Source organism: Lissotriton helveticus, chromosome 5_1, assembly GCF_964261635.1.
Source record: "Lissotriton helveticus chromosome 5_1, aLisHel1.1, whole genome shotgun sequence".
NCBI lineage: Eukaryota > Metazoa > Chordata > Amphibia > Caudata > Salamandridae > Lissotriton > Lissotriton helveticus.
Genome location: NC_136065.1, coordinates 1,209,697,503 through 1,209,720,799, shown reverse-complemented (window position 1 = coordinate 1,209,720,799; position 23,297 = coordinate 1,209,697,503). Strand labels below are relative to the sequence as shown.

The following is a 23,297-nucleotide window of genomic DNA, read 5'->3' as shown; positions in this document are numbered from 1 at the left end:
GAGGGACTTGCCCCAGTTAATGCTGTACCCCGAGTTCCTTCCAAAACTGGTGAAAATGTCCAGAGCTAAAATGAGGGACTTTAGAGGCTTTGCATGGTATAGAAGGATGTCGTCCGCGTAAAGTGAAATCTTGTCCTCCCATCCATCAGCCCACCGGAGCCCTTTCAGAGAGGGATCCTGTCTGATCCAGGCAGCAAGTGGTTCTAGGAAAGGGCAAAATGCAGAGGTGAGAGGGGACACCCCTGTCGTGTCTGTCTCCCTAAGGTAAAAACCTCCGAGGTTTTGTTGTTCACCGTGACCTGGGCCAGAGGCTCGGAGTAAAGGAGACGCCCCCATCTGATGAAGCTAGGACCAAAGCCCAATTTCAGGAGGACTGCCATCATATATGGCCATTCCAGAGTGTCGAATGCCATTGCGGCATCCAGTGACACCACAACCGCATCCTCCCGGATCGTGTGACAGCGTCCCAGCACCCCGTTCAGCCAGCACAGGTTGAGTGCTGTATTTCGATGGGGCATAAAGCCCGATTGGTCCGGGTGGACCAATGTAGTTAGAACTGGCTTAAGCCTGTTTGCGAGGACCTTGGCAAGGATTTTGGGCTCTGCATTTAATAAAGCGATGGGCCTGTAGGAGGCACACAGGTCTTTTGGTTTTGCCTCTTTAGGGATGGCCACCATTGTTGCTATACGATGGTCTTGTGGTAAAACACACCTCTCCCTACTTTCTTCAAACATACGTTTTAGGTATAGGATAAGGCCATCGGGTTTGAGCTTGTACGAATGGCCCCACAGAAGCTCCTCGACTGTAAGTGGCGCCTCCAAAATTTCCCTTTCAGCAGCCGAGAGGGCAGGTAATCTGATGTCAGCTAGAAGGGCAACCGAATCCTCCTCCGGCCGGTCCGACCCCCTGCTATAAACCTGATGGAAGTGTCTTGCGAATTCCCTAACAATCTCTCGGGGTTCCGTGATGATGGCTCCCGATTCAGCCCTGAGCTCGGCGACCACTCTCTGTGCCTGCCGCTTTTTATCTAACCAGGCAATGAGCTTGCCCGCTTTGTCTCCTTGATCGTATAGTCTGCCCTCCCTATCTCTTGCTAAAATCTTAGCGGCGTCAGTAGCCAGGGCTTTATATTTGGCCGCTTCAAGTTGCATCCGATGTACAGTTTCTGTGGTCCCGTCAGCCTGCGCTGCATTTTCTAGGGCAAGAAGATCACTTTCAACCGTCCTAATTTGCGCCTCCCGTTCCTTGCGACGGCCAGCGATCGCAGAAAGGGCCTCTCCCCTGAGCACGGTCTTGAAGGCCTCCCACAATACTATTGAAGACTCAACGGTGCCTTTGTTGCTCTCGAAGTACTGGTCAATTGAAAGGGTCAGTTTCTCCCTAATCTTGTCACTGCGAAGATACCAGGCGTTAATTGGCGCGACACACCCCTCCCGTCGATCACCGATTGTGAGGTGGGCTCAAAATTGGTAGTGGTCCGAGATACCCCTAACCAGGTGTGTGACATCTTGAATGGTAGTACCCTGGTGCATGGGTGCTAGGATGTAGTCAATGTGCCAGAAAGAGCGGTGTGGGCCGGAAAAGAAAGTGTATTTTTTGTGTGTCGGGTGTCGCAGGCACCAGAGATCTAGTAGGCCAAACGCCTCCAAGAAGTCAGCTAACCACATGTGCCCCGTGGGTATGTCCCTAGGTTGGTGCCTATCAATGTCTCCCTAGACCATGGCATTAAAGTCTCCGCCCATTAGGAGTTGCCCCTCTGGGAGGGAAAGGAGAAGCCTTCCCAAGTCTTGGTAAGATTGAGTTTGGAGACCTGGCTGGATATAGGTCGTTACCAGGTTGAGCCTGCGCCCCTCCCATTTCCCCGAGACAGCCGCAAAACCCCCCAATGGGTCGGATTCTGTGTGGTCAGTGACAAGGGGGAAGCTGCGACGAAGAAGGATTCCTATTCCCCCGGGACCCTGAGGTAAAACCGGTGTGGATCACCAGAGAGTACCCCCATCTGTTCAGCGCGTGGCACGTGTTTCTCATCAGGTGGGTCTCCTGCAAAAGTACCACATCTGGGAGGTGTCTTTTAACAAATTGCAGTACAATAGTCCTCTTAAGCTTGTCCCCCAACCCATTTAACATTCTAGCTCAGTATCTTCAGGCTTTTATCCCACTTCATAGCCATCAACACATTCCACTATAGAAACAGCCCTGCAATTCCTGGCACGTTGCATAAACATATCTGTACATTCCTGGTCTGACCATTCCAAACATCCCCCTGCCCCCGGCCACCCCCAACCCAACCCCAAGACCCCGAAACTGACCCCCAACTCCCTCCATCTCAAGATGATTTGTCCCCCCCAACAACAACTCCCCTACCCTGCTTCCCTGCTCTGTAGGTTTCAAACTACCCACAACCCCAATTAGCAGAGCGCCTTTCGCCCGACCCCAACCCGGGAGAGAGGAAACCGCCCCCTCCCGCTAAAAACTCTTGAAGGGGAAGAGTGCGCCGGCCCCAACTCCAGCCGCCGCCCACGTCTGCCCCCCCCCCACATGCATAACAGTGCTATAACCAAAACAAACTCTTAAAACATTCAATCATAGTCATGAAAGTGCGTGCCTCGCCACTGGCATTATCTGGTAGCGGCCCCCCAGTGGAAACATCACTGTCTTTTAGTTCGGTGAAAAGTGGGTTCCCCTCCCACACTGCCCAACATTACCAGGAGAATGTGGTTTTAACAGGGCTTAGAAGTTCCCCCCCGTCCTCACCCGACCGGTGGGGTAACCCATTGTCCCGGCATTACACAATTTATACATTACAGTTTGGCAGGGTCCATATCTTGTGTCCATCTCCATCAGCGACCGCCCGTGTCTCGGAAAGACCCCCACTTGGGGCTAGCCGACCTGGACCGCCAGGAGCGTTGACTCTGGACGTCCACCTCCGACCTCCCTGCCGTAGATCCCGGAGAGGCGACCTGGTTGTCCCTCCAGGTTCCGCCCTCCGTCTGCTCCTGCGCTTGCGACGACTCCCTCTCAAGCCAGTCCTGAACCTCCGACGGCGCGGTGAAAAACAGGGATTTGCCCCCCGCAATGACCTTCAGCTTGGCCGGAAAGAACATCATATATTTGAGTCCCCTATCTCGGAGTGCCGCCTTCACGACCGCAAAGGAGCGCCTTTCCCGCTGGACTTGAAGGGTGAAATCGGGGAGGAAGCGGATCGTGGCGTTTTCATAGTGCAGGTCACCCTTCTGTCTAGCCGCCTGTAGGATAGCATCCCTGTCCCTATAGTTCAGGATTTTCGCAATGATCGTCCTGGGCGACGCCCCCGGCTTGGGTTTGGGGACCGGTGCGCGATGGGCACCTTCCACCATGAAGATGTTAGATAGGCGGCTAGGCTTTAGGTGGGTGAGAATGAGGTCCTCCAGAAACAGTTGAACGCTGGGCCTTTCCGTACCTTCCGGCACTCCCACTACACGTATGTTACTCCGGCGGGCCCTACCTTCCTGGTCTTCGAGCCTGAGGGCCATTTGTCGGTGTTGGTGTACCAGTTCGCTAACCCGCTTTTCCAACATTTTCGAGGAGGCCTGAAGCGCCCTTATCTCAGATTCGTTTGCTTTGGTCTTTTCCGTGGTCTTACCGAGGTCCGTTCAGAGAAGGTTAACCTCTGTTGAGATTTTGTCCATTTTCGTCTCTAGGTTAGTGCCCAATGTTTGTATCGCCGCCATTATGGAGGTCAAGGACGGCTCTGTCTGGCCAGCTTGGTCTTCAGTCGCGCTCCCTGCCTGGCCCTGCCCCAGAGGAACTGCATATTTGTCCAACTTATGAGTCTGGCGGTAACGTTACCTTTTGGTCTCATGATGGCGGAAAGTCCACATCTCAGAATGTGCTCCCAGGTTTGTAGTGCCCGGATTGGGAGTGTCTGCTCAGCCTCCGCTGCGTGAGGGGTCTCCCCAGTGGCCTCCTCCAGGAATCTCCGGTCTCCTGCATTGCCCCCGTCAGCTCCTGCGGCATGTAGGCGCCTTACACCCTCTCCAAGGGCTCCGGCGCAGTTTGGGGTATCCCTGGCTCCCACACTCAGGTCACCCGTCCAGTGTTCGGACCCGCTGTACATTTCTCACCTCAGCGGCACGTCCACGCTAGGGTACAGTACAGTCTACACCACCATGAGGGACCCAGTGACTCGCCTCCCGGGCCTGTGCATTATGTCGCCACCTGCACAGACTCCTCCGTCTCCAGGGGGGCCTTTGTGAAAGTCTCAATCTCAGCTGTCGGGGTTCTGAATGTGCCGCCACCTCCTAGTTGCGTTTGGCTCAACTGTCGGCAGGGCCCACCGGCTCCGGTGCCAGTCAAATTCGGCGCAGGCCGCGCCTCCCACAGGATGATGCTGTAGCTCCTGGGGCAAGCATCGTACCGCCGCAGGTTCCCGGGGCGTCCCAGGGGCCCACTCTCCTCTGTGCTCCTTTTCAAATATTGGTCCTCAGGTGCCGCTCCGGACCCCCAGTATCCCAGCAAGTAAAGGCCTCAAGAAGCCGTGCTAAGTTCAGTTTGGCGCCAACCATGCCTCTCACCCGGGTGGCGCAGCGTCTTCGGGCCAAGGATGGTCTCCTAGCTATAGCTCAGGATGTCTCCTGGGGCCTATACTCCTCCACGCTCCCCCTAGGCTGCCGCCAGCCCTCAGGCGTTAATCCGGCACACGGGACTCCTCCGTCCAATCGAGGCCCTAGACCAGAGCTGCTGGTCACCACTGCCAGGCCGTGCCTCCCACACTGGCCTAGCTGAGTCCCCGGGGGTCCGGGCCGCCACCCCGCGCTGTCTCAGGGAGGTGCAAGGGGTCCGCACTCTTCCGTGCCCCCCATACATTGATTTTCACCCTCCAGCGCCGCTCCGAGTCAGTCCGCAGCGCGCACCGCCCACCGCGGGCAGGCCGCAAGCTGGCGCCTCTCGTAGATGCGCGATGCAGGCGCAGGGCACCAGCGTGTCCGCCGCGCACCTAGGCTCCGCAATTAAGAGAACTTTACTCCGTGCCGGAGGCAAGGCGGATTCCAGGAATAAGTTGCTCCGGGAGCGATCCGCAGTGGCAAGCCGGGGATTTCACTTGATTGTGTCTCGGGTGGATAGATGTCGGATAGTCAAGGGGACAGACTTAACTCCGGCGGAGCTCCCCTTTTAGGCGGCCAACTTCGATGGCGCCTGGCCACGCCCCCCCCTGCTTATTTTATACCAGCTTTTTAGGTCTCGTAGAGAGACCTATTCCAATCAAACCACAAAGCTGACTTTTACGATCTGGATTTGTAGAAGTGCACGTCCTCGTGACCGCGCTTCTATCCCCCTGCCTTGCTCTTCAAAGGCTCCCCTTACCATTTGCTCCTGCCTCCACGCCCACTGGTTCACATCTCACGGCCTGACTCGCATTTCTGCCCAGCAGCTTCAAAGGGATCTGGTTCCCCGCCCACTGCTTCACACTTCACGGCCTGGCGGCCGTGACTCGCATTTCTCCTTCCCCCTTCCCATAGCTCCTCTAGTTTAATAATAATAACGCAGAGTTGTAAACGGTATCGATTCAAATGTATTCAATGCACACTTTTGTGAACAGCTCTCTTCCTCTTGCGTTTTAAAAGCTTGTTTCCCTACCCTATTACTCTTCCCCGACTGTCTCCACCTCGTCTCACACTTCACTCTTCTCACCCGTACCTCGGCCTCCCTGCCTTTGCTTTTTTTCTCACTCGTTCCCAGTCACCCACCTTTCCCCTGCCTTCCCTCCTTTTCTCTCACCTCTTTCCATCCCTTCCCTGGTTCTATATCCCACCCTCCCCCTATAATCTATGCCCTCGCCCTCCTCCCCTTCCCTCTGTCTCTTCCCTGACTCCGTTCCTAGTCTCTCCCTTTCCATTCGATCTTCCTCGCTTCCTCCTCCCCTTCCACTCCCCCGCCCCCCCCCCCCCCCGCTGCCTTGAAGGCTTTTGTACCTGGGCTCCCCTGCCTCACTTCTTTGTTTAGAGAGAGGTGTTAAGGGACTGCGAAAGCCGTGCCATTAGAAACCCCAACCCTACCACCCGCCTGCCCCTCCTCTTCGCCACAGCCTCATCCCCCTTGGTTACCCATCCAGCTCACAGATGAAGACCTCGGCTCCACAGGCACATTCCTTTGGGTCGGGCAGATGACCGGACTACTTGCTGCCCCAGTGCAGGGACGTGTGTGCCCCGTGGCCACAGGCTTGGCTACTGTTGTGTTCTCTCAGCCTGTCATCCTTGTGTGATCAAGAAGCACATTCAAATGATCTTGGTAACAATCTGATTTATCGCACAGCGCCCAGTTCAAACAAGCGCCTAGAGTTCATTCTGTTTGCATTGCTGGTAAATAAGCACCTCTCATCACCACAACCGATTTTTTTTACAGGTTCCTAGAGGCCTTTCAGATTCCCTATCATTCAGTGCTTCTGCCTGGTAAACACGTCTCTACCTATCACTTACACACAACAGACATCCACAAGCAACAGACATCCACAAGCAACAGACATCCACAAGCAACAGACATCCACAAGCAGCAGACATCCACAAGCAGCAGACATCCACAAGCAGCAGACATCCGCAAGCAGCAGACATCCGCAAGCATCAGACATCCACAAGCGTCCGACATCCGCAAGCATCAGACATCCACAAGCATCAGGCGTCAGGCATCCACAAGCGTCAGGCATCCACAAACGTCAGGCATCCACAAGCGTCAGGCATCCACAAGCGTCAGACATCCACAAACATCAGGCATCGGACATCCACAAACGTCAGGCATCCACAAGCATCAGACATCCAAAGGCATCAGGCATCCTCAAGCATCAGGCATCCTCAAGCATCAGGCATCCACAAGCGGCAGGCATGCACAAGCGTCAGGCTTGCACAAGCGTCAACTATTCACAAGCATCAGACATCCACAAGCGTCAGGCATCCACAAGCAACAGACATCCACAAGCAACAGACATCCACACGCGTCAGACATCCACACGCGTCAGACATCCACACGCGTCAGACATCCACACGCGTCAGACATCCACACGCGTCAGACATCCACACGCGTCAGGCATCCACACGCGTCAGGCATCCACAAGCGTCAGGCATCCACAAGCGTCAGGCATCCACACGCGTCAGGCATCCACACGCGTCAGGCATCCACACGCGTCAGGCATCCACACGCGTCAGGCATCCACACGCGTCAGGCATCCACAAGCGTCAGACATCCACAAGCGTCAGACATCCACACGCGTCAGACATCCACACGCGTCAGACATCCACACGCGTCAGACATCCACACGCGTCAGGCATCCACACGCGTCAGACATCCACAAGCGTCAGACATCCACAAGCGTCAGACATCCACAAGCGTCAGACATCCACAAGCGTCAGACATCCACAAGCGTCAGACATCCACAAGCGTCAGACATCCACAAGCGTCAGACATCCACAAGCGTCAGACATCCACAAGCGTCAGACATCCACAAGCGTCAGACATCCACAAGCGTCAGACATCCACAAGCGTCAGACATCCACAAGCGTCAGACATCCACAAGCGTCAGACATCCACAAGCGTCAGACATCCACAAGCGTCAGACATCCACAAGCGTCAGACATCCACAAGCGTCAGACATCCACAAGCGTCAGACATCACCAAGCGTCAGACATCACCAAGCGTCAGACATCACCAAGCGTCAGACATCACCAAGCGTCAGACATCACCAAGCGTCAGACATCACCAAGCGTCAGACATCACCAAGCGTCAGACATCACCAAGCGTCAGACATCACCAAGCGTCAGGCGTCAGACATCCACAAGCGTCGGGCATCCACAAGCGTCGGGCATCCACAAGCGTCGGGCATCCACAAGCGTCGGGCATCCACAAGCGTCGGGCATCCACAAGCGTCGGGCATCCACAAGCGTCAGACATCCACAAGCATCAGACATCAGACTTTTATTTAAGTATAAAACATTAAAAACCATTGTTATTTGTAATATCAATACATGTAAGTCACGTAAATACAACACATATTGCATTACAAATGCTATAGGTGTCACATTTGCGAAAGTTATAACTATTGGCATGGTAAATGACAAAGCTATTAATTTCGCTATTTTCAAAAACAAAACCTAAATAAAAAATGTGTCATTTACAATACCAATAGCTCAAACTTTCCTAATACGAGACCTATTGCATTGCAAATGCTTGTTAGGTATACTCCTTTACATGCCAACTCTTCCTTTGCCAACCCAAATTCAAGTATAAACTGTGCGGGTGAAGTGTACCTCAGCAAGCCAAAGATCATGCGCAGCGCTCTTGTTACTGGTCCGTCTACTGTTTCGGCATCCCTTCCTCTCATCTCTTCACTTCCCTAGGTGATAGATGGAATCAATTTTGCTTGAATCACCTTTATTAGCGGAACGAGGTTTGGTCCAGCGATCTTATTTTTTCAATACCGCTGTCAAGTCCTCTCTTTTTTATTTCCTCGTGTTGTGGCTTGAAGCTGACGCTGGGGTCTAAAATGACCCCAGATATCTGTATTTGCTGTGACGTCCAGCTTTCTTGTATCCAGGAACCAGCTGGACGTTGATTTTTTTTTGTGCTATTAGTAATGCACATAACTTTAGTTTTTTCTTATTAATACTGAGTTTGTTTGTTTTAGAGTATTGCGAGGTGATATCTAACAGCCACTGTAGGCCTATCGCAGTCCGGCTCATCAGCACCAAGTCATCTGCGTAGAATAGATTGGACGGCTGAGTGCCCCCTAGCTTTGGTGCATGGGAATTGCTTTCATTCAACAAAATTGATAGTTCAGCCATAAAAAGATTGAATAAGGTTGGCACAAGCACGCATCCTTGCTTTACTCCTGTGCTTGTGGGGATCCTCTTAGATAAGAATTCCCCTGCTCCTAGTTTGACCTGGACCCAGGTATTGCTGTGCAAGAGAATTAGTTGATTAAGCAGTACTGATGGGATTTTCATTTTCTTTAGTTTTTGCCACAACATATTTCTGTTTACACGATCGAAGGCGGAGCTATAATCAATATAGCACAGGTATAGAGGTTGTTTTGCCACAAGAGCTGAGTCAATCAAAAGCAATAGGGCTAGTAAGTTAGTAGTCGTCCCCATATTTTTCCGAAAGACGGTTTGATTGTATGGGATTGCTGTTGTATCTTCCACCCAAGAAGTTAACTCCTGGAGTAGGTGGCCAGCGTAGTATTTTGCCTCATTATCAAGTAAGGCTATAAGGCGATACCTTCTTGGAACATTCCTATCTCCTTTTTTAAGGATTGGGGAGATAATTGCTCCCCTCCAGGATCGTGGGATTGTTGAAGTCTGCAGAATTTTTTCAAACATTGGTTTGAAAACGACAGCCCAATATTCTGGCTCTTGTTTACTGGCATACCCCCAGTCTTGTTGACTGGGGGTATGCCATTTGGGCCTGGTGCTCCCTCGCGTCTCCCTTTCGAAATTCTATTGCATATTTGTGCGTTCATGATTGAGAATTCCTTATCTTGCGCGGGAATTTCTTTATATGGGGAGTTCTGTGCTTCGGAAACGTTTTTAGGATTACATGATTCTTTCCACAGTTCTTGGGCATCATTAAAGTGTGTGCCAAGGAAAGTTATCCTTGCCTCTTCAGTGACATGGGATTCGATCCCCTGGCTTCGCTCACTGATCAAACTATTAATCTTTTGCCAGAACTGTGCGCTGTTATTCGTTATGGCGTCGTATAGGAGTTTTCCCCAAAAGACCTCATCAGAATCTTTTTTTAGTCGCCATATCAGTTTCCTGCTGCTATCTTTTAACTGTCTCAGCACTTGGCAGGCAGCGGGGTCTGTCCTTACTCGTTGAAGAGTATTGTTAATCTGGGTCTTTAACTTTTATAGCCGGATGTCGTTTCTAAAGTTGTAATGGTTCTTATATTTCAGGGCATTGACCATTCCACACAGTAATATTTCTGGAAACTGCAGCAAAAAATAACATGTTATATTTGGAAGTGGAACTGAGGTAGGCTTTTCAGTTCTTTTTTTAAAAGCCTCATAGGATGCAATTTTTCGAATGTCCTGTTCGAAGCAGTACCACACTCTGGGTGAAGGATTAGCCTTCTTAAAACCTGGAGCGCAAAGTGAACGTTGACCCTGCTCTGATGGAGACATTGTCCACTCAAATGGTCATTTTATTGGCCATGTAAATGTAAATGTAGTATACTTGTAAAGCGCACAGCTGCCCCAGCAACGGGGCGTCCCGGCGCTGTATAACTCTGGGGAACCCGTCCTGGCTTTCCCTGTGGGATGGTCCCTTGCTGGGAGTCCCCAAGGTGGAGCCAGGCATCCCCGGAATTGGTGGGGCCGTTGTGGAGATTAGGCAAGCTAATGCCCAGAGTTGCCGAGTGGAACCCCTGATTAGAGTAAGCACCGAAGCGAGAATTATCGAGTCCGCTGACCAAGGTCCACGACCCTGCCGCGTCGGGAATTGAACCCTGGTCCCAGGCTGACTTCTGCTCTCAGGCCTGCCGCCTCTAACCAGTGAGCCACACTACTCCACATGTAGTTGGACGTTTTCAAAATTATGGTATTATACCTGATGCAGGCTACTTTAAAGATGCTCTTTGCTCCTATAAGGATCATTCAAGTGTGTATAAAATAGTTGACACGTGTTCTTACTTTGTTGTGCCCATTTGTAGTCTGTCAGCTATGTGTGAGGGCAGCTTTGAGGGATGCCAAATGCAGTTTGGGAATGCCTGTAAGTAGGGAGATTACATAATTGAATCTCAACAGTGCGAGAGATTGAACTTCTATCTTGAAATCATGGTCGTGTATAAAAGGCTTTACTTTACAGAGAAGCCAAAGTTGAAATTGTGCCCCCTTTACCATTGCAATTATCTAGCTAGAAGGTTAAGATTCTTTTTCCAAGGTGGAATCCAAGATATTTTGCACTCACCAAAAGTGAAGAATTTATTTTTGTAATACCATAAAGGAGTTAAGCCATGTTTGAAATGGATGGGACACTTAGGCGGTTACATCAAGAGGAACCTATGTTTTTTTTAAGCGGTGTGGTTTGTGCTCCTGCATTTTGGTCACAAATTCAACATCTTTAGCAGCATTGGAGATTGGCAATTCAGGCTGGGCAACATCTGCTTAAAAGTACTATGAGGTGTTAGTGCAGTTGAGGGTGGAGGCTAGTGGCTCCATGTAAATGTTTCATAGGCTGCGAGAGATAATAGGATGTTGGGAAATACCTTGTCGGATCGCGCACGATTTAGAGAAAATATTGACAATTTTTGTTTTCCAAGTATGATGCGAACCAACCCAGGACAGCCACCTTCAGCCCCGTTTTTTTATTTCAGGATTTAAAGGAGAGTGATGTGGTTAACTGTATAGAAGGCAGCTTGAATGCCCAGGTGGATGAGTAGACAGGAGTGGCCCTCATCTAGGATGCAGAGTTTTAGCCACAGTTTTTAACGATGCAGTCTCAGTGCCCCGTCCTGTCCTGAAGACTGACTGGAGTTTATTTAGTAGGCCGCAGGCGTTAGTGTATTGTTTGACCTGTATCTCTACGCAGATCTGTAGAACTTTAGTCAGAAGGGAACACTAGACACCTGGCAAAAGCTATACAGATCTCTGGGGTACACCATGTGTTTACACAATGGAGAGACATGGTCTTTGTCTAGGCATTCCGGTACTCTTCCATAAGTAGAAGAGGTATGAATTTAAAAAACTGAGGTTTTGAAGTCATCAGTCTCATAGGGAAATTCAGGTGAGAGACGCTGTTTAGTTAAACTCAGTTGTTTGTTAGCTTCAGCTATTTCCTTTGTCTGGAACAGCAATCAATCCGCCTACAGGTGTTTCTTGATTTTTAATATTAATGTTGCTTCTTCAAGGCCTGATAAGTGTACATTGGTGTTCAAAGGATGTTAAACAAGGGCCATAGATCCCGTACCACACAATGTATACAAGCGTTAGTGCACCAATCAACACCATACAAATGAGAGCAGAGACACAAATAGTAAAATAGAGATGACAAAAGAAGAAAAACGATAGGTACATGATTTATATATTCAACAAATCAGAAACAATAGAAATCACAAAAACATGAGCAAACCACTCAAAACTATGTGATTACTATGCCAAGAAACTAGGTTGTCACAAGTGCATCACAGAGATATTAGTTAATAGTTTTCAAAGTAAGAGCATATACCAAAAAGAATAAATACAAGTGGCTAAAAACAGATTTCTGTTAGATAGCTCCATAACACCAGTTTGTTTATTTTGTGTTAAGTCATGAGTCTCAAGGATTCATTAGTGCTCTTTTTTTAAACGTTTTATTGTTTTTTGATCAATAACTAAACTAAGGCAGCCCAGTATTCAGCCTTCACCTGTGGGCAAAACATAGTCATATAGTTAACATTTATTCCACAAGCCTGCCCACCCCATTCCCGAAGACCTTTAGGCACAACATCTTGTAGCTGAGAAGGCAAAGTTCTCTCATCTAATGACCTCAGTCTATTGGTCGTCGGATCAAGTACAGTACCTTTTTAATGAGCCCAGTCTCCCCAAATCTTCACATGTTTCTGTGGGCATACCCTCTCCTCATACAGTGGCTTTGCAGACCCTTACAGTGGTTTAGCCCTTTTTCCATCTCACCATTGAGGTGCGGGGGGCTGGCTCCCGCTTCTTCCATTCCCACACAATGCCCCTTTTATAAACCAATAATGTAATCCAAAGGAATGCCATTTAATACCTATTGCTATTCAGATCAACATTAATATGTAGGATGACCATTTTGGGATTCCAGAGAAGTTGCCAACAGAGCACCCTCTCGATCGTGGAGAGAACCCCCTAGCAAAAAGGAGTAAATACTCTGCACCTCCGGGTAGTAGTGCGCACAATAAATTGTTATAACATAACATAACATAATAGCTACATATATGTGTATGTGTGTAACAAGTCGCCAACATGTACCATGTGTGTAACTTGTACCCAAATTCATGCATGCTGAGGATTCTATAATCCCTGTTGACGGAAGGTGAATGCTTGTGAAGTAGGTGCAGTGTAGGTAACTGAATTGAATATGTCGGAACAGGGAGGCGACCGCAGCCTCTCTCAGGGAGGCAATCGCCTCCTTCCAGTATGCATCAATTCTTATTCAACAATGATCCTAACTCATACTGCAATAGTAATGCCCCTAGACAGTATGGATCTGCCTCGAGGGCATTCCATCGGGTGACTCCTGAGATGCTAGCTCAGGCCTCTCTTGACCATCCATGTCCCCTTTCAGGCGACCTAGAGCAGGACGTAGAGTCTCTGCAGGTGTGGCTGACGAACAGGTTGAATGACTTAGCCCCTGCGATGGCCCCCCGGGCTACGGCAAAGCGGGTCTCTGCTCCGTGGTTTACCGAAGCATTGTCTGCCTCTCGTTGCCAGTGTAAGGTGGCTGAGAGGGCCTGGCGCCTTCAATATGACCTGACGGCCAGACTTGCATATAGGACGGCGGTCAAAGCCTATCACCGTGATATCCTCCATGAGAAAAAGGACTATCTAGCTAGGAGGTTAGAGGCTGCTTCCAATTCATGCAAGGAGATCTTTGCTGTTGTGAGGGAGTTCACGGCCCCTAGATCTAATTTGCCTCAAATTGCTCCCTCTGAGTCGTGGGTGTGTGATCTTGCAAAGTTTTTTACGGACAAGATTAAACTGATTCAGGACTCCTTTCCGGAGAGGATGGCTGAAACTCATTCCAGCATTTTGGTTGGGCCAGTTCCTTCGTCCACTCTGGATTCCGTCTTGGCGGAGTTTCCACCCATCCCTATCTCTACGTCATTGGCACTTTTGGCCAACCTCAAATTGGGGTCGCCGTTAGACCCTTGTCCGGCCAAATTTTTGGCGAAGATGGCGGTGGTGGTTAACCCTTGGGTTAACCCACTTTTGAACCTCTCTCTGAGGGAGGGGGTGGTCCCGCAGACTTAGAAGCGGGCAATGGTGATCCCCCTCCTTAAAAAGCCCGGCCTAGACCCTGAGGTGTTAGCCAATTTTAGGCCCATCTCTCTCCTTCCTGCGCTGGCCAAAATCACGGAGAAGCATGTGCATAGCGTGCTCTCGGGCTTCTTAGAATCCAATGACCTACTGCACTCCACGCAATCGGGCTTCCGCCCTAATTTAAGTACGGAGACGGCACTTTTGGAGGTGTCAGAGGCCATTAAGGAGACCCTGGATTCAGGAGGCAAGGCTATGCTTGTCATGCTTGATCTGTCGGCGGCCTTTGACACCGTCCCCCATGAGGGGCTCCTCGCCAGACTTCATGACATTGGTCTGAGGGGGACGGTGTTCAGCTGGTTTACATCTTTTCTTGCTGGTCGCCGACAAACGGTCTGGGCCTCCCCGAGCTCCGCTGAGATGCCGCCACTGGGAGTCGGAGTTCCGCAGGGCTCTGTGTTGAGCCCGACGCTCTTTAACATCTTTATGACCCCTTTGGCGGCACTGGTGGAGTCCTTCGGGGTGGATGGATGGATGGGTTTTTATATAGCGCAATATCACCGCCAGGTCTCAAAGCGCTTTGCATTGGGAACCCGTCCTGGTTTTTCCCTGTGAGATAGCCCCTACTGGGTTCCCCAAGGTGAAAGCCAGGCATCCCGCCGCAGGGAGCCGTAGTGGAGATTAAGCAAGCTATTGCCCAGAGTTGCAGAGTGTGAACCTGTGATTTGAGTAGGCACCGAAGCGAGAATTACCGAGTCCGTGGACATTTTGGGCTCAAGACCCTGCCGCGTCGGGAATTGAACCCTGGTCCCGGGTCTGATCTCGGCTTCTGGGTTTGCCTCCTCTAACCAGTGAGCCACACTTCTCCACCCAGGGGCCCAGATCGTTTCCTACGCTGATGATACCCAGCTTCTTTTCACGTGTAGGAAAGATCAGGATTTTGACGGAGAGAGCATTCGGGACTGTCTCGGGCGGTCTTCAATTGGTTTCAGCAGAACAGCCTCAAATGCAATTCCAACAAGTCGGAGGTGTTGTTCTTTGGCTGCTCCTCAGATCCTGACTGGCAGGCATGGTGGCCGGTGGATATGTTCCCCCCTGCACAGGAGTCCCAGTTGGCAAAAAATCTGGGAGTTAAGATTGACAATGGGCTGACGCTGAGATCCCAGATCCTCTGTCTGACGGGCACATGCTTTGGTATTCTCAAGATGCTCCGGAAGTTCCTGCCTCTGCTCACAGAAGAGCATAGGAGGATTACGGTCCAAGCCTTAATTGGCTCCAGATTGGACTATGCCAACGTCCTTTATCTGGGTCTTCCGGAATATCTTGTACAGCGGCTGCAGGTTGTGCAGAACTCTGCGGCACGCGCTATCTTTGGCCTTCACAGGCGAGCCAGAGTGGCCGGCCTTGTGCAGGCGCTCCATTGGCTGCCTATCCGAAAGACGATAATGTTTAAGGCGTTGACCTTGGCCCATAAGGCGCTTTTTGGCTCAGGAGCTAAATATCTGCAGCGCAGGCTTGTCTTTTACCGCCCGGCCCGATCCTTGCGATCTGAATCTTCGTTTCTCGCGGCGGTTCCCCGAGTAAAAAGGGCCCGTATCGGGGGGCGTTCCTTCAGACTGAGGGCATCACAGCTCTGGAACACTCTGCCTTTGGCCTTTTCAGAGACAGGAAACTGAAAATAAAAGATGACGCCATGTTGTCAATGTATGCAGAAGGGGTGTTTTGAGGGAGGTGAATGATGAGCCCAAAATCAGTCTCTCAGACCTGTTTTTAAGGTCAAAGGGCTACGGTTGTAGGGTGATATTGAGGTATTAGATTAAATAGGGCTTTCTGTAATCGTTATGGAAATTAACACATCAAATAGGAGCATTGCCACAATCGGAAGGTGGAAGGTTTCCTTAAATAATTTGGCCACAAGAAAAAGAAATGACCATTTGTATTCTTTGTCTGCCACCACCTTTATACTTGATCACTCTACCAAATTGTGTTTTTTCTAGTGACTACATTCACTATTGAACAATTTGTGATACTCTATTCTTGAACAATACAAGTTTTGTTTAATATTGCTCGTTCTATTTTTTTATGATATGAATTATTAAAGTATGGTTTCCTCATGTTAAATGCTGTGTTTTCTTGTATAAATGTATTTTAATGGTACTGTGATTCACTCATCTTTAGATAGATTCCAGTACCATCTCTAAATGTTTTTTCCTTTTATGTAAATAATAGCAGGTTGGGCATTGTTTCAGTATGCTGTGCACCAGTTCAACCATGCTCCTCGGGTCACTCCTGTAGTTTGTAATATACGCCTCAGATATCCATCATGTCAAACTCCCAACGATTTCCACGTTCACTACTTATGTGATGCATCGGCTGGCTGCTAATGCTGTAGAGTGTGGAGCTGTGAGAATGTAATCATGTTGGGGCTTTGTGCTGGGGGAAACCTGGCAGTTGGACACAGATGGACAGGTGATGAAGCCCTAGCAGGATGTGGCTGTAACCTAATGGCCAAAGATTGAACAAAGAACATACCTCCTATCTGAGTGACTCCTGGCTCTTTTGCAAAAAATACACAAACCTCCTGCTACAGCGGCTTGTGGCTCCTGCGGGTGGGACTGGAGTAGGATTGCACGGCTCTGTTGTCACTGACATCAGACTTTGTCTTCTTTACAGGCAGTGAAAGAAACTGCGGTGTCCCGATCACTGCTGCTTGGAACAACAGCACTTGTGCCTATCGTGCTGCTACACTTTCTAGAAAGGTAACGATCCACCCAGAAAGGGAAATGCATAGTGCAAAACGGGGAAGCACAGCATGAAATGTGTAGGAGAAGAATAAACTTCTCAGTTTATCCCACATTAGGTGTGAGTCCTGTTTAATTTATGCATTCTGGCACCTGTACTCTCGGATTCAAATGTGAAAAGGAGAAATGTAAGTACCAGTATCTAAGGAGGCTGAAATTCTCATCCCAGACATAGCATGAATTGAGGTATTTGTCAGGAAAGGAGTGTGCTCATAGAAACAAGCCACAAGGTGATAGAGGTGAAGTGGTTGAAATGTCATACTAGTCCCAATGCACTTTTGAAAATGAAATTTGTAAATCTGAAACCCAGACATCTCTTCCTTTCCTCCCCCAGCCCTGACAGCCTCCACAATCTTCCAGTTAAAATCAGGTTCTCATATCTGAGATTGGATCTATAGTTGCAGAGTAGTCACAAATTATACAAACAGCCAGATCCCTTGTCCATGCTTGAAGTTCCCACTCTACTTCTGTGATTGATGCTTCCCGTGTCTTGGTTGACCACCCTCAGGACCTGGATTGAGATTTCAGTCCCATCATTTACATCTCCCGCCTCATGACTGATTTCTCTTATCCCATTTATGACACCCTTCCAACATAGATCACACTGTATGTGGTTATAAATGTTTATTTGATTAACAAAATGAATGCACGTGGAATGTTGCATTAGATTTTGAGACCACTTGAGGCTCTTCAAGTATAACAGTTTGTAATTAATAAGAAGAGGTTTAAGAGAAAGTGTATGATTTTAGTAAAGTCGTAGAGTACGCTGGAGAATAAATTGGTATTTCAAGGGCCACAACAGTTTCACTTGCACAAGATAACTAGTCGATTGTAAAGGTTATATCACTGTTTAGGTCCTTGTTCTTAGAACCTTGAAAGAAGGATTTCTGTGGATCTTGAAGGAAGCTGTCAACAATACTCAAGTGTTCGCAGTGCAAGGTTTATAGAAGAAAGGCTGAATGAAATAGGGAGTAGGGACAGGATCATATTCCCAGAATAAAACAAAAGTTAAAGTGACGCTTTAGTTAGGTTAAAATGTCAGTTAAAATTTACCATTTATATTGCAACAAAAACGTGAAATTCAGCACTTACAGTTAACTGAAGTAACTATAATTTGCCCCTCAGGCCTGAACCATACTGTTATCGATAATGTTATTTCAGATGTATTCACTAATGATATCAATGATGTCCTAATATGTCTGTAGTGATGTACTGTGTGAGGTCATAAGCAGTGCATGGCGGGTGTGTGAGTTTGTGTTATTTTACTTAACTATGACTGGTGAGTTTCAATGTTTTTAATGAGTTTAAAAGTTACATTTTAACTGACATCTTCACCTGGCTATAAAGTCACTATAACCTTTGTTTTTTTCATTGAACTTCAGAGGTTTTTTTTCAATGTAAATAAGATGATATTACCAGACCTAACAATAATGTCACTTTAACGTTTGTTTTTTTTCCAGTGAATTTCTAAGTTTCTATTCTAAGGAAACATAACAGTAGAAAGAAATGTTCTTTTAAGCAATGCAGACCTATTGGCTTTGCAAAAAACGCACCATAATAATTTAACCGTATTCTAAAATAACCCTTATAAATACACACCAGGCAATGCATATTAATTATTGTCACAAAAATATTTTAATTAAAGCAACTATAAATGTGTGCGTCAGTCTTTAACATTCTTCAGACTACAAAATGCAAACATAGAACCAACCACAAGGGGTCCCCGCACTCTAGCTGAAGAGCATGCATTTTCAGGTTGGAGTGGTTTATAAATAACGGTAAGCACTCCTGGGAGCATACATTCAACAATCCAGGAGACTTAAAGGTTTTCTTACAGCCCCCACAGCAGTTTCATAAATTGTTGGTAATGCCCCTGCCCCTCCCTGGGGCAGTAAGAAAACCACAATTTTAACTACAAAACCCATGCAGAGCGTTACAGGGAGCTTCTGGGAGGGAGCAGTGAATCTTGTATGAACAGCCTTGCTGCTTCAATAGTGAAGTGCCAAGGCTGCATTTTTTATATGTACTTGGGTGCTCGGTCCCACGTGAAGCACCTACAGCCTATTTTTTACAAAAATATTTTTTTGTTGAACAGTGGCAGCGTGGAGAGCCCATTATTATTTTTTTCATGGTGGGTGACCCATTTCCATTAAGAGCACCCTTAACTCCTCGTGTTGGCGGCCTCTGAGTGTGGACCAAGGCCCCGGCGAGCACCCCCAGTTAACAGGCTGAGCCAGCCGCATTGGTTTGCTCCCACCAGGCAGGAGCAGCTTTTGTTTCTGCTCATGCCGGGCGGCAGCAAACCTATATTCCCTGCCTTGGAGAGGGAGTTAGCTCTCTGTTCCCTGCCTATGCTCTTCCGGGCAGAGAACAACGCAGTGTACTGGGAGATGGAGTCCCCAGGACATTGTCTACCTTCAGGTCACAGGGGATGGGGTCCCCAGAGCCATTCTATGCCTTACAGAAGTAGTCCCCATGCCATCCTCCTCCCCAAATAAATATTACATCAGACCCCAAGGGGGTGGGACCACTAGAGCTATTAAATGGCTCAGCAAGGGTGGTCGCAAGCCTCCTCTAAAAATTGCATTGAATACCAAGCAAAAAGTGGAGGTGAACATGTTAAAAAGGGGCACTTTCCTACAAAAAAAGAGAATATCTCCCTGTAGGGATCACCACTGGGCAATTCTAGTTAGGATCGCGTTTCCATAGGAAATGCATTTTTTGTGTTGCTAACAACTTTGGACTAATTTGACGAATCTCCATGAATCTTTAAAAAAAGTGTTATTCTTTTGACTAGTTGCACATGGAAAGTTTTGGGGTGATCTGTCAAGCGGGGGCTGAGAAAAAGGGTCCCAAAATGTGTTTTCCTCATTCATTTTTCCATAGGAACTTCAAACATCGCCCATATTTGACAGAAAGCTAGATCTAGGTCCAGAAAGAGTGCTTTTGTTTAAGCCGTTCAGTAGTTTTGGAGAAATGAAGGCTAATAAAAATTGTATAGTTCGTGCTGCGGAGAATCCACGTAGCTGACAGATCTCAAAGTGAGATCTGATTGGCTGCCACCACCTTAACCAGAAAGTGGTGGTAGCCATATTAGGATTCGGTCCAGAGTCCTCAGAAATTTACAAAAGAAAAAACATAAAGGGGCAGGGTACAGATACCCTGAGCCTCTAGGCCTGGTGATTGGGTTCCAGAGGGACCCCACGTGGGGCCAAAATATTTATTTAAAAAACCCATTTTGCCACACGTTTGCAGAGAATCTGCAAATATTTGATCAAATTGGGAGAAGCCGGGGTAGAGGGGACGAAGCTATTGATTATTTTTAAGGAGGGGTGAGCATGGCCCTCCTTTCCAGGCCATTTCTGGCCAATGGGACACCATCTCCTGGGGCCCAAATAATGTTTGAAGGGAAGGGGGTGTACGCAACCCCCTTCCCCAAGCCACTTTCGGCCCCGTGGACCCCATCCCCCGGAACCGGCTCACTAGCTGTATCCAGGGGAGCCCAACCTCGGGACACACCATTTTCCCCGCCCGCACCGGTGAACTCCAGCAGAACCGAGCATAAAGTTTGCTCCCAGCCGGCAGGACCTTTGAAAATGCCATTAAAAAGAAAGCAAGTAACTGTGAGTTACAAAACACAAAGCCAATGGTAAGTAAAGGTCAGAATGCATGCCCAGGGAGGCTGTCTCGTAGGCTTCCATCTAAAAAGAGGTATGGTGGTTAGAGAAGCATGGTCCCAAAGCTATTAACAAGGTATGTGGTATTAGGGCACATAAAGCAAGTCACAGCTTTCTTTCATCAACACAGCCATCGCTTCATGGAACTTGAAATTAATAAGAGCTTTAGCAACATGCACAATAAAAGGGAACGCGGGCTGGATGGAAAATTAATTAGTGTCCAGAGGCACCATGTTTCTGTAGTAGGCGATCTCTGTGTATAGTCATAATCTAGTGAATAGTCCCGCCCATGTGCGTGTACCCCGGCAATCAAAAATAATCTCTTAAGTTGTCAGAAAATTGCAGAACTGCAAAGACACTTAAGAGAGAATTTAAAGACAAATAATGCAGCCTATATCCACAGGCTACACTGTCCAGTACTTCAACTAGAAATTCCACCAGAAAACACACAAACAGCACAGCCTGCCCACTTTCTCCCAAAGAGAAACTTGCCTCTACCAGTAAAAGCCTCTGGAATGATAGAGAGAAAGGCATGGACAGACAAGCCCCATAGGCTGCCATTATGTGGCTTAAATAGGATACTGTGCCTTTAAGAGAACTTTCCAGAACTTCTCCCAGTATCCCAGAATGCACAGCAGGTCCCTCTTACTTTCAGTTCTTTTTTCCGGCTCCTGCTAACAGGACCCTGGTGCATTGAGCTCTCCCTTTTTCAAGGGTTTCTTGGAATTTTGTGCACTTTTGGATTAAAGGTGTTTTCAGTTTGTGTGCTTGGTGTTTCCCTTCACTCCTGTGTATTTGTTCAGGCTTTTTAGGGCTCTAAAATGCCTGCTCTTTTCGACAAGTGCCCAGCATGTGGAAGGAAGAAGGCCAAGTCTGATCCACAAGACGTCTGCATACTCTGTCTCCCTGAAGCACATGTCCCTGAAGATTGTGAGATCTGCCAGGCCTTCACTACAAGGACTCTGAGGGACAGGCTGAAGATTAGGCTTCAAGGCCTGGAGGAGAGACGACTGCAGGCTGCAGGTGGGTCTGGGCCGGTGGGGAGGCTCCCTCTGCCTCTGCTGAGGCCTCTGGGGGGCTCCCCAGAGGCAGGAAGCCCAGCAAACGGTCCCGGTCTCCATCGACGTCGATTGCATCGACGACGTCGAGAGGGATGACGACGGTGTGTTCCCCATCTCCCCGGGGCTCCGGGTCGAGACAGCGTGGAAGGTCGACGTCGAGAGGCCTGGGTAGGCCGCCGACGAAATCACCGCCGATGGCGTCTTCGTCGTCGACGTCAGCGTCGAGTCATCGACGTCGACGAAGAAGGACCGACAGGCATCGGTGCTCGCCGTCGAAGCGACACCGCCGATCGCCGTCGAGCGGGTTCCTCGATGTCGAGGACCGCGAGAAAACGGTCGACGCAGAGGAGGAGTCGACGCTCGTCGTCGAGGACTGACCGTTCGTCGTCGAGGTGGCAGCGTTCGGCGTAGAAGAAGAAGCGCTCGACGTCGAGGAAGCGGCGTTCGACGCCGGAGTCACGGGGTCGACGTTCGACGCCAGAAAAGCAACGCTCGATGTCGAGGAGAAAGAGATCGGCGTCTCTGAGGCTTTCCGCTTCTCCTAAGCGGCGCAGAAGGAGTTCTGGCGCCAAAAGCCTCGCTGGGTCTGGAGAAGGACGCCGGAGGTGTCGCTCACGTACTGGGGGGTCTGGCTCACAGTCCCCTCCCCCGAAGAAGTCACCGGGCTCGGTGTACTCAGTGGTTTATACACCACCTCGGCCTAAGACGCCTCCCCCTTTGCCTAAAGAGGATCCTCCCATCAATCCTCCTCTGCCTCCACTTCCTCCAGCGGGACAACCTCCGCCACCGGCCCCACCTCATGGGCCCGCGCCTCGGCCGGAGATGCCTCCAGTCCAGCCACCGCGATCGGTGTCCCTGCCTCCGCTCCCTACTCCGCCTAAGGGGACTCCAAAACCTAAACCCCAGGATAGGCCACGGAAGACGCCTCCACGGAAACCTGCGGAGCGCCCACGTGCTGGGAGATCGCGTTCACGTTCCAGGAGGAGGGAACGCTCGCGCAACAGGTCGTCCACAAGGTCGAGGCGGCGCCACAGGAGGCACAGGTCTCGTTCCCGGACAAGGTCTTCAGGGACCAGAGACTATTCCCCGACTTTGTCGGAGTCACCGGAAACAAGGGTTTCACCGATTGATGATCTGGTGTCTTTCCACGACGTCCTTTTACGAGGTGCAGCAAAACTGGGCATCTCGTTGACGGTGCCCACGCCCAAGACATCGGTGATCTTTGAGACGCTGCATCAGAAACATCTGTCTCGGCCATTACTGCCCTTGGTTCCGGGCCTGGAGGAACCGGCCATGGACCTTTTTCTCACCCCGGCGGTGACTAAGGCGGCCCCCTCGAGGCTACAGAAAAAATACCGGGCTCCCGACTCGGATCCGGCTTTTCTAAGGGTGGAACCCCCTCCAGACTCTGTGATTGTGACGGCGGCTCGTAAACAGCATGCCACCACTCCGTCCTCCACAGTTCCGCCAGATAAGGAATCCAGGTGGCTGGATTCGTCTGGGAGAAAGGTTTGTGGGACGTCGGCGACTTCCATGAAGGCTCCGAGTGCCACGGCCTTGTTGGGACGCTATGATCGAGCACTCTGGGAATCTCTGCAGCAGTTTGTGGAACATCTGCCGCGTGATAAGCGAGAGGATTTCCAAGAGGTGTTGAATGAGTGGATGTTGGTGGCGAATCAGGTCATCAGTGCCGCAGCCGACTCTTCCCTGCTGGCGGTGCATGGTTTCTGCCATGGAATTAACCAGTGACGACACGCCTGGCTCCGCCTCACGTCATTAAAACCGGACGCACAACAAA

General features: G+C 49.5%; 1 protein-coding gene across 1 annotated transcript in view; it reads left to right on the top strand.

Annotated features, from left to right (window-relative positions):
* The window catches only part of SFXN4 (sideroflexin 4), a 136,705-nt gene that overhangs the window by 74,903 nt on the left and 38,505 nt on the right, over window positions 1–23,297 (top strand). The window contains exon 12 of the mRNA XM_078643913.1: window positions 16,634–16,719. Within this exon, the coding sequence (XP_078500039.1) occupies window positions 16,634–16,719 (86 nt within the window). The remainder of the gene's footprint in view (window positions 1–16,633; window positions 16,720–23,297) is intronic.